This window comes from Aulonocara stuartgranti (genome assembly GCF_965226115.1).
Source record: "Aulonocara stuartgranti genome assembly, chromosome: 3".
NCBI classification, from domain to species: domain Eukaryota; kingdom Metazoa; phylum Chordata; class Actinopteri; order Cichliformes; family Cichlidae; genus Aulonocara; species Aulonocara stuartgranti.
The window spans coordinates 57,941,563-57,953,310 of NC_138941.1; the positions used below are offsets into that span (position 1 = coordinate 57,941,563).

The window sequence follows — 11,748 nt, forward strand, 5'->3', positions numbered from 1 at the left end:
AAACGGCCAGGGGGGTACAAACCACACCTGCTCAAGGAGGGACCCAACCAGAAACCAGCTAACCCCAGCCACCAAGGTCCCACATCTTAACCTGCCCAGAAGAGGCCATCCAGCCCACCAGGGAAAAGCATCTCATCCAAAAGATATGGATTTTCACTAAATTCATATGTTAGACAATTTAAAAGAATAGCAATGAAGTTATGCATTGTGTTTAGCAACTAATTTGTCATTTGCCATTTTAGTAGGAGCCCTGTACACAAATGAATCTAGTATGATTGTGTGTGCCGAACATGCCCTGTAGAGGTCACTGGCTCACTTTGTATATCTAAATATTTGTAACAGTGGCGGTCATTAGACTGCTTTGTTCTCATTGCCCCCCGTGTGTGTTGTTATTAAAATAAAATTCCTGATTTAACCTTTTTTTTTTCTTAGATTAAATGTTAGTCATTGTTCCTGACCAACAACCAAGTGACATGAGATAATATGCAACAACAGGTTTAATTTTGCACTGGGGAGCTCCAGAATCATCATGCTTTAGTTGGTTTTTAGTACTTAATCTAGGAGGTTCCCATGAGGTATCTTGTAAAGGTATTTTTTGGGCAGATCAGTTGCCTGTATGGGGTCATAATACCAGACAAGACCTCATGCTACAGTAGAAAGTTGACACCTCTATACTTCAGCAGTGAGCCAAACAGGAAGAGGTTGTTAGTTATATTAAACTGCATATCGGTTTGGTGATCTGTCAGCAAGACAACATGGAGGTTACATGTTTCTGCATTAGACTGTGTGAGTACTGAGTTTGTTACACATCTGAGGTGTTGCTGCTGCTTTTTATCTAGCAGTTGTAATAATTTGTAGCTCAATGCATTAGTATTAAACTTTCGCCAGAAGAGTATCAGCACTATTGATTCTACAAATATCAGAATCTCCAACTGTGAGCGTAACTTCCATTTTTCTTTAAAACATATTCAGTATTTTGATGATTTTGGTGATGAGCCTTGTGCAATGCTGTTTTCTGACCAAACACAAAGCATAGCAGGATTACATGCAAAGTCTAATAAGAAGAAATACAAATTCATTCAATGACCACATTAGGCTGTGAGGTTTTACAGACATGAATGCTGCTCAAACCCTTTGCAGAGTTTCCAAACCACACAGCGTCTCTATATTCATATTTATGTAACTCGCTTATTCTTTTTTAAATCTTAGTGTTTCAGCCTGACAAACTATCTGCAGTACAACCACAACACTTCTCGAACTGTGTGAAAAGAGGCTGTGAATTTGTTTTTGTGAGGTTTATTTAATGACTACTAAGGTCATGATTTTTTTTATCCAAGGGAGCATTGAACATATACTAATTTACATGAAAGAACAGGATTAAAAAAAGATTCAGTACAGGTTAGCAATCTAAGCAGAGATGACTACACCACTTTCTCTTCGACCATCTCCAGTTTCTAAGCCAGCTGAGAAACATGATCTCGCCGGCAAATTCTGGGTCTGCTTCTGTCTTCAGGACATGCCTGAAACACTTAATTTAGGAGGTTCCCATGAGGTGTCCTTTCAGATGTCCTGATATGTTCAGCTTAATATATATTGTTCTCTCTTAAATACCGTATACTTAAAGCAGAAATATATTTATTAAGTTGGAAGCTGATGGACAAGTCACAGTGATCCAGTCAAATCTGATATATTATTATAATATTATTTATTTTTTGGACATTTTGGGAAGGGTAGGTTTATAAACAAGTTCACTGACAACATATTACCATCAAGACTATGGTATATAATTCACATTATTTTGTCATAATTTTGCATTCAGCAACATTCCCTCCAAAGTCTAACAAAGCCATAAGATCACCTGTGGGTCAAGTTGAGTTATATTTTATTTAAATGTGTCTTTTATTCACTTATCTTTTAAATTTTCACATGTTATTTGTTTCTTCAGTGATAAATACCTGGCTGCTGCTGGTGATACAAATTTGGGATAGTTGTGATGCTCAAACAAGTACGTGAAAGTTAATTTGATTCCTTTGCACAATTTAGTAACTTTCTGATTAATGTCAGTCAGGGTTCTATGTTTGATTTGTTAATTGTCACTTGACATATTTTAATGGTCCTGTCTTTCTCTTTGTCAATAGATTCAGCTTTTCCTCATGTTGTTCCAAACACTTCTCAGCACTATGAATACAGCACAGTGTCTTTTGACTGTAAGGAGTTTGATGTGTCTCTTGGATGGAAACTAATGAGGAAAGCAACAGATGTTGATACAGCGTGTGGGACTAGCTGGGGAGTTTTCAGTGGGTCCATTTGCATCTTCAGAAATGTTTATATCGAAGACAGCGGACAGTACTGGTGTGAGAGCGGAGATGGAAAGAAAAGCAACCCTGTAAACATCACCATTTCACGTAAGTTTATTGTATCTGTGTTCACTGACATTTATGTTTATGTTGGTAAAGAAATCTGTGGTGAATTGCATATTAAAATGTGTTTTATGAGCTAAAGTACACCACCATACTGAGGGCTTGTTGAGAAATCAGCTAAATATTCTGATAATTATATATCTGCTAAGTGTTGGCCTGTGCAAGTGAAAAAAAGAAAGAAAATTAGAGTTCAACAGGAGTGTCACAGAAAAAAAATGATAACATACTGGACATCAAAGTGCTCAAATCCTATGAGAAACAGGTTTCAAACACATGATTTTCATTTGTGCTGAGCTATAAACGTCTAATTATACCATATATTATAATTATAACAGCTGGTCCTGTGATCCTGGAAAGCCCTTTAATTCCTGCGGTGGAGGGAAACACTGTGAGTCTGCGCTGTAAAAACAGCACAGATTTCACCAAAACCTCCACTTCCATATCCTTCTATAAAAATGGTATCTTCATCAAGAGCATCTCCACCAGCACTTTGATCATCCGCAATATCAACAAGTCTCATGAAGGACTCTACAAGTGCAGCATCTCAGGAGCTGGAGAATCACCTGAGAGCTGGCTGGCTGTCAGAAGCAGAGACAGCACAGGTGAGAGCCCACATTACTGGTATACATAAGTGTGTGTGTGTGTGTGTGTGTGTGTGTGTGTGTGTGTGTGTGTGTGGTGGTGGTGTAATGTATTTTGAGATGTGTTTCAGGTCACATACTTTTCAGGCTGTCAGAGGCCTACACTTCATATAAAATATGGACATATATTAATCCCCCACTAAACGTTGGAACTCAGTTTGGTAGACAAAGAGACAAATAATTACTTCTTCAAAATGAGAGACAAAAGCTTCCAACCAACATTGGAGGGTTTGTTTCTGTAAAGACACTGCAAAACTGCAAAAAACCAAGAACAGGCATTTTGGGAAAAAAATCTTAGTGCCTTATATTACATGACATACTCTAATGCTTTAGTAAATCAAACTGTACCTAATATATCCACTAGAAAAGACTAGACAATAGCTAGCATTTATTCAGAATAAATGCATTAATAATAAATATTATTAGAAATTCACTAAGAACTCATTGCATGTGCTAATGTAATTAGAATTGGCAGTGTGATCATATGATAGCATCGTATCATACCCAGTATAAACTGAAATGTTTTCACTCGCCTGGAATATTTGACCCTTTTATTGCTTTAACCCCTGGAGGGTCTTAGAAAAATGCATACACTATCGGTCTTAGAGCCACAAATCGACCCAAGACTCTCCAGGGGTTAATAAAGAAACTCATTGTCAGTATAACTGGGCTTGTATCACCTGCCTGTACAGTGGATGCATGTATTTGAAAGTATGACAGAGCATCATTTGTCCTCTGGACAGAGAGTTTTATATTGTCAAATCAAATCAAATCTTTTTGACAAGAACAAATAATAATTGGTTATTTAAACCCAAATTTTACTTTTTGTATATATTAAGTAAGGATGTTTTTTGTTGTGTTTTGTTTTTTTTACAGACAATGAGATGGTGACTCTCCTTTGTTATGATCAACTTCCTGTTTTTCTCTACTTCCTGCTAAGAACTGTTGGCACCATTTTATGGGTCACTCTGCTGCTGGTGGTGTTAAGAAAACGTCAGCCTTGGAATGACCATGCTATATAGAAAATGTGCACAATTGTAAGCAACAAAATTGTAAAAATGAATATATATATATGAATACATATATATTATAATATATATATATATATATATATATTATCTCATTCACTGCCAGCCATTTTCAAATCAGGTAACTCCCCACTGCCAGGGTTTTTGAGCATTTTTACTCATTTTTGAAGAGCCACAGAAAACTGTGTGTTATGATCATATAAACGCTGAACCTACCAAAATGAAGAACAGACTCTCTTCTTTCATCCAAAAAAAAAAAGCTTGTTTCTACCATTTTCCATTCTTTAGTAATCAGCTGTAGAAGAGAGGTGGGTTCCACCAAAAATGCCTGTTTTGACCAAAAAAAGGGAGAAAACGAGCTTTTTGTGAAAAATACATTTCAAGCAGAAAAGTGCCTTTGACACTAATATTTCTTGCTTTGTGACACCTCTAACATATAAAATAGTTTTTCACTTCTATAAAACAGAAATAACACTGAGAAAGGTTATGTTTTATCAAAACAATTTATTTACAAATATATGAAAAAATAAAATGTACATAGTGAAACATTTATTCACAATGAATAATTCACTTTTGTGTGGTAATCATTATAACACTTTCCGGGATGCAAGGGCACACAACAAGACTTGCACCACATTTTTGTCTCACTGCGCAATCCCTTACGTGCGCAAACCCTGCACCTCCTTGCAGGTCTACTTTTACTGCTGGTGGGCTTCAGTTTTTCAAGTTGGTGCCTGCCTAGGTCACCGTCTAGCCTGCTATCAGGGTCGGTGTTGTAAGGTGCCCTTGGGGTTTTTCTGCCTTTCCAGTCACCTTCCCCTTCAAATCCCACACCTGCCCCCTCCCTCTCCTCCTCCTCAGCCGTAATTGACATCTATAGACGTCAATGGCAGTGAATGAGTTTTAATAGAAGCCTTTGAAAATTATATCTATGGATAAGTGACAAATAAAAGCCAATCTCTAGTTTTGCAACAGAGACATGAGGCATTGTTATTACTACATGTTACTTTAATTCAAATTCAAATGCAATTTAGACAGACTGCTCTGTTTACCACAGAGCAGTCACCCGAGACTGCAAGACCATACTGACCAGCCTGTGCACCGCCTGGATTGACTGCAAGAAAGCCTATGACTCGATGCCCCACACTTGGATCCTAGATCAACAGGACTAAGAGCCATCAGGAACTCTGTGGGGATGTGGGGAACAACACTAGAGGCCATCTTCAAGCGAATAGCATGTTGCCATCAAGTGTAGGATCTACCAAGGAGATGCTCTGTCCTCACGCAAGGAGCAAGAGGAGGAGCATTCATGGAAGGGTAAAGACCGTCTGCAGGGGCGAGAGGGGCGAGAGGATAATTTTTTGAATAGATATGTAGATATAGACAGATATTTTTTTATCACCAGCTAACCTGTTTAGATATTTTGATATTTTGTCATGGACCTGTTTGAAACAAAACAAAACAAAGAAAACAAAAAATACACATTATCTGTCTAGTATAACTATGTATTTTGGGCATAGAAGTAGATCAGTCGTGTATATTAATTATTTTACGTGGCACAATCTCATGAGTTTAAATGTCTTTTAATCTTCTCAGTGTTTAAGTCTGTGATACAACCACAGTGTCTCCAAAGTTCTGCAAAGAGCTCAGTGTACCAGTACACTGAGCTCTTTGCAAGTTTGCAGAGAGCTCAGTGAAAGACTACTGTGGTCATGAAAGGAAGAACAAATAAATTATTCAGTTACTTCTTTCTGACTTTTTTATTAAAAATTTTTTATCATGTATATTAAAGGCCATGTGTGATGTCATTTGGACTAGAAGCGGATGTAAGATGGACTCTGCTAAATCTATGTTTCTTAATTGTATTATTATATATTATATTATTAAAAACCCCATAAAAATTCTAGATCCAGTTTATGCGTCATATACCTTGAGCTGAATTTAATTTGAATGTCGTGTGTAGGTTTCAGAAATGCCCAATGGTTGATGGAATGTGTTAATGGGATTGCAGTGTATAAAAACAGTGTGTTATCATTTTGATAGTGACAGTAACACACATTATGAATCTGCACAGAAACAATATCCCCTGATTTATTGACTGATCTTTTTTTTAGATAGCTCTAAAAATGTAATTTACATTTTTTGAATGTAGTGTATTTTGTTAGATTATTGGTGTTTATCGTTGGTATTTAACTAACGTTCCTCTCTAACACTGAAATTCTATTTAAGACTTCTTTAGACACAATATATTATTGTTTGAGCATGAGGAACTGAAAGTAAAGATTTGTAGGGTTTTTTTGTTTGTTTTTGTTTGATCCTGTTTGGTTTTAAGAACTGAAATTTCTTTGGCTCTCTAAGTGGTTTCTGTATTTAACGTACTTCCTGAAATCCTGGTTTTTGAGGCTTCATGTGCTGTGATACTCATCACTAAACAATAGCGGACATAAAGCCAGTATATATTTATTTTTATTGTTAATGAATCATTTTAATTTTATACCACTAACAAGAATTGCCAAATAAACAAATATTACAACTTGTATCTGGTGGGTCTTAGACATCTGGCACAAGACTCTTCTCGGCTCTTGTTAGCTAGCCTCTAGCAGGATTGGCTGTCCATTTCCTCTAGTTCTTTGGGGCTCTTGTCCATTGGCTTTGAGAGCTCTGTCTTCCTCCTTCCTCTTAGGTGGACACAGGTTTGTCATTGAGATGTGTGGCCTTGTGTCCTGGAGAGCAATGGAAGATCCTGGGTCTTCATCATTGCTGCATCTTCTTACCCTCAAATGTGTTTCGTGGAAAAGACATTTGTAACTTTATTCTACAGTGTATCTCTCTGTGTCTTTTTTTCTCTTTTCTCTCCCTTCAGGCCCCACTCAGTCACAGCAGATGTTTTTTCCTCCCTATTGCTGCCAAGTTCTTGAACATAATGAGTTTTCTGATTGTTGGGGTTTTCTGTGTATTAAAATACAGTCTTTTGCTTAAAATATAAAGCACCTCGAGGGGGCTATATATTTTCAAATTGACCTCACGTATGGCTGCAACAAAACAAGAAACACATATTAATAAGTTGATTAAAAGAATAAAAGCAAATGCTTATTATCTGCAAATGCTCACTGGAGCAGATATTTTTGGTGATTTAGTATACAAGTATATGTTTTTTATTTTCATTTCACACACCTCAGAGGAGATGAGAGATGAGATAGTGTGGTTTCAAATGAACTTTAATTACCGGTACTTTAAACATGCAATTGAGTTAAAAATGACCCAGTTTCTGTTTCTAGTAATGAAATGTGCCCCTTCTAAACATAGTGTCCTGCATAGACACACCAAAGATGATAGGCAGAGGTTTCACTGTTAGACTTAAATAAACTGCTTACTCTTAAATCAACAGTCATTACGTGACTTACCAGACAGACCACATCTGCTTTTATTAAGCTACACACACCTCTTGTACTTTTGTTTTGTTCCACTCAGCTGTTTTTTTAAGGTGTCATGATGACTTCTCACTAATAAGGTGCATAATCAGAACTTTAGAGATGCCAGTGGGTGACTGAAGATATCCAGTTACAAGGATATCATTTTTACAAAGTATGACTTTGTAAAAACAAAAACCAAAACAAAAAAAAACTGTTTATCTTCCCTACCAATAGTAAGGACAACATTCTACAATATTCAATCAGACATCTACTGGATTGGAAGGAAGATTCCTTTTCACATTTTTTGTACTAAAACATTGAGTCATCTTTTCTTCAGTAATCTATAGAACACACAGGAAATAAACCTTCTTCACAGGGAGCAGGAAGTGAAATATAACAAGCACCTGAAAAAAGATCACACCGACCACTGCAGGATTTGAATTAAATCATGCAATTCACTGCAGCTTTTCTTTGAGTGTTGTTTTCACAAACCATATATGTTTTCAATTTGTACTGGGAGGCCGAGCCTTCAGCTTTCAGGTCCCTCTTATAGGGAACCAGCTCCTAGTTTGGATTTGGGTGACTCTCTACATTTAAGATTAGGCTAAAACCTTTTTATAAAGCTTACAGTTATGTCTGGATCACATGACCCTGGATTTTCTCTTAGTTATCCTGCCATGGTGCATCATGGGAAGCCCCCAGCACCCTAGAAATAGGAGTATTTCTACACGCTGCTCTTTTCATTGTTTATACACAATTCTGCATTTGTAGCAAGACTTCACACCTTTAAATGGTCATTTGAGATATGACCTATTGCAAGTTCCTGTTTTTATAAGTTTAGCAGGACTGCTACTTCTGCTTTTGTACGTCTTCGTTTGTTAACCACCTTGAAGCCACTTTAGTTGTGATTTGGTGCTATATACATAAAATTGAAATGAATCTTCCACTGTGATCTAACAACTATAGTAGGAGGTGATGCTATATTGGGCTGCATATATATTTGCACACTAACTTACATGCTTGTAGGTTTGATGTCTTGTGTCTTCAAAGCCGCTGTTTTGCATACTTTTGTTGCAACAAGTTGTTGACTTACTTTTGAGTTCCTATTATTTTGAAGCAATCTGGCTTCTCTCTTCTAACCTCTGACATAAACAAGGCATTCTCACCCACAGAACTGCCTCTTACTGGAATTTCCTCTTTTGGAATATTCTCTGTAATCTATATAGATGATTGTGTGGTAAAATCCCAGTAGATTTCAGTTTTTGATTGAGAAACATAATTATATTATTCGCAAGAACTTGTATGGATAAAGTCATTAATTTGACCACAAGACGGATTTGGACAAGTACATACAGGCATCCACATATGTTGCATGAGCAAACTTTACTTATGTAATGTATGTGATGCACTATTGACAAGCTGCCACTAATAGTCTGTATTTGTGTACTAGTCAGATGATACCTATCAACCCATTGACAAGACATGCAGCATGTGAGGAATTTATATTGGTTTGTTGAAATGTGAAAGTGCAGATAATCTGGTCTTAACCAACATTAAATGTGGAGACTTTGTTTCTAAGAAAATTATCAGCCAGCTTCCCTTATGAACATAAGACACACAATAAGTCCCTGTAGTGGCTGTAGGACTTATGACAAGTTTTTCCAGAACAATGGAAAAAGTCAGCTGATAGTATACTTGTGTGTGCGTGTGTGGAATAAAATGATAGTTTGCAGAAAGAGGAGAGTGGGTTGAATGGATTTATAAATTAAGTGTAATCAATGAAAAGTCACAGCATAACTTATATTCTTGGCACATGTTGGCAGGGACTTAATTTAATGCTATATCTTGTGATACTGATTTATGTGAAACCCCTCTTTTATATTCTGGGGTACCCCTGTGACATGATATTATCAAATGTACTCCTATTCTGCCCTTTGTTTTCATAAGTTACACACTGTCATCTGCACGTTAGGAGAGAAGGAAATCTACTGATGCCACTGAGAAGATGTTTGATATTTTTCCATATAGCAGAGTTAACTGTTTATCTGTTTTTAACTGTTTACAACAGAGTTATTAACTGATTTCATGACAAGCCATTAGATGCCATTAATGCTATTACAAATCTACAGAGTACCTTTTGAAAGAAACAGTGAATGTGTAAAACAGCTGCGACATGACTGTTCTGTTATCACTAAAAGTTGTAAAATGTTGTATCACTAAAATATCATTCTCAGTCAGTTGTTATTTATTATGTGTTTACAGCGCCCTCTGTGGTTGCTCCAAGTAATGTACTTTAGAAACGGCTTTATTTTTGAAAAAACTTTATTGAACAGGAAGTCCGCTCAGTCAAGCAAAGCAAGTGAGCAAGAAGAAGGGAAACATATCGGCACACAGTTTATGGTGTCCTGATGGAAAAAATACTGTCCACATCTTCTGTTTATGGTTGTATCGCCGGTATGTACTTAAAGTATAAGTTGCAACTTTGTTTTTTGTGCAATATGTTGCCCGCTAATGTAGTATTTGGCTGTAAAGCTAGTCCTTTTGTTAAGCTAGTTACCCGCGATTTTGGAGGTCGTCTGGGATAGCATCAGTAGTAGTTTAAAAAGTTTACATAATTAGACATATGCTATGTAGTAGCATTGTGGCATGTAAATGCATATTATGCTGCACATATGTATGTTACATGACTGTATTTTTAGTCTTGTTTTTAGTCTTACCCTTTTGAATGTCAGTAAACCTGTTGACAACACTCATCTGTCTTCAGAGTGGTGATATAAGAAAGGTATTAAAGCCCCTGCATCAGACATGCACCCATAATGGCACAATGACTATGTGCAGGTAAGCTATCCACAGTATTTCTGATTTCGCGCCATTACCCCGATTCATAGCGGAAGCCGGTTTTTTACTTCCGCTTGCGCTGTTGTTGACAGTTGCGGGGTTACACCTTCACTGTTGATAAAGATTTCTCTCACTGCAGTTTGTTTTACCTGGAGTAAATGGCAACACATCGAAGGTGGATACACAGTAGAGATGTTTTAAAAAGCAGCGAGGACAGTTCAGTTGCAGTGCCTCACCCGTCACTTCTCACGGAGTGGGTAGATGACATGAAACTATGGCCCGATGTTAGCTACATCGACATTATTAATTACCTTGTATTTTCCGAAGGCGTTGATGGCGAGGAATTACGTAATTACAAGAGCACCGAGGCGTATAATTACCTGCACAGCAACAAAATTGATAAAGTACTGCTCAACAAACAAGGCGACTTTATTTTTCTTAAAGCAGCTGTAGAGCCGAGCCAGAGTATTAATCAAGCGAAACACTTAGCATGGGCAATGCTAAGAGAAAGTGGAGTAGTGGAGACAGTCGGCTGTTCCTGTATCGCCGGATTAGGGAGATCATGTAGCCATGCGGCTGCTATTCTGTGGAAGGTATATCACTTATCTGGATATCACAATGTTTAAATCACTGAAACAGAAACACTGGACTGGTCAAAGGCTGTGATTAAGGAGTCACGCTACTGCCATCTAGCCAAGTATTACGTGGAGCACTGTTTACATGTGAAAGCCACTCGTTAACTTTGTGTGGGCTGTATGCTGTACAATCACATGAAGATAAAATATAAAAAAAATAAAAGACTGAACATTAAGGTCAAATTTACAAGACAAGAAAAACTATAGTTATAAGAAGTGACACAGAGTAGTATAATACATGTTTGTTTATATATATGTATATTTGTACACACACACTACTTTGAAAAAAATTAGACTGTGGATGTATATTCCTGCATCAAAAAGTAACTGACTATTAATATGAAATGGATAATATGGGTGACTTTGCCAGTGTTTATATCTGTTTTGGATATGATTCAGGTGTATTGACCCAGGGTCATATCTATAACATGCAGGACACCAACCGTGTCCTGCTTTTGTTAGTGTAAACTTCCTCATTATGTTAAATCTTGAGTATTGACAGTGAGAAAAAACTATTAATGTTTGTTACAGGTGCAGAATGCTGCGATTGCGATCAGTGGAAAGACAGGGCTTGCGTGTACAGACGAGCAGCGCAGGTGGAATGCAGGGACAGCAAAGAACCTTGAACCTAAACGTCTAAGCCAGATAAACTTCAGACATCACAGGGCAGAGCAGCAGTACGATGTGAACTCCCGGACTGCAGTGACACAATCTCTCCCTAACACACCATATCACCTTACACATCAAGACTTTATTGACAGTGTTAGCAAAGC

The 11,748-nt window shown here is 37.2% G+C and overlaps 1 protein-coding gene across 2 annotated transcripts; it reads left to right on the forward strand.

Moving 5' to 3' along the window:
* The first annotated feature begins 642 nt into the window (after nt 1-642).
* On the forward strand, nt 643-6,626 carry LOC309701853 (putative high affinity immunoglobulin gamma Fc receptor IB). Of its 2 annotated transcripts, XM_082526157.1 has the most exons (6): nt 643-786; nt 1,946-2,005; nt 2,139-2,405; nt 2,756-3,022; nt 3,938-4,098; nt 5,147-6,626. In XM_082526157.1, exons 1-5 carry the CDS (start codon nt 756-758, stop codon nt 4,081-4,083), a joined length of 771 nt encoding a protein of 256 aa, XP_082382283.1. In that variant the 5' UTR covers nt 643-755; the 3' UTR covers nt 4,084-4,098; nt 5,147-6,626. The 2 variants fall into 2 exon arrangements, with proteins under 2 accessions (XP_082382283.1, XP_082382282.1); XM_082526156.1 differs by having other exon boundaries at nt 3,938-6,626.
* Nucleotides 6,627-11,748: the final 5,122 nt, after the last annotated feature.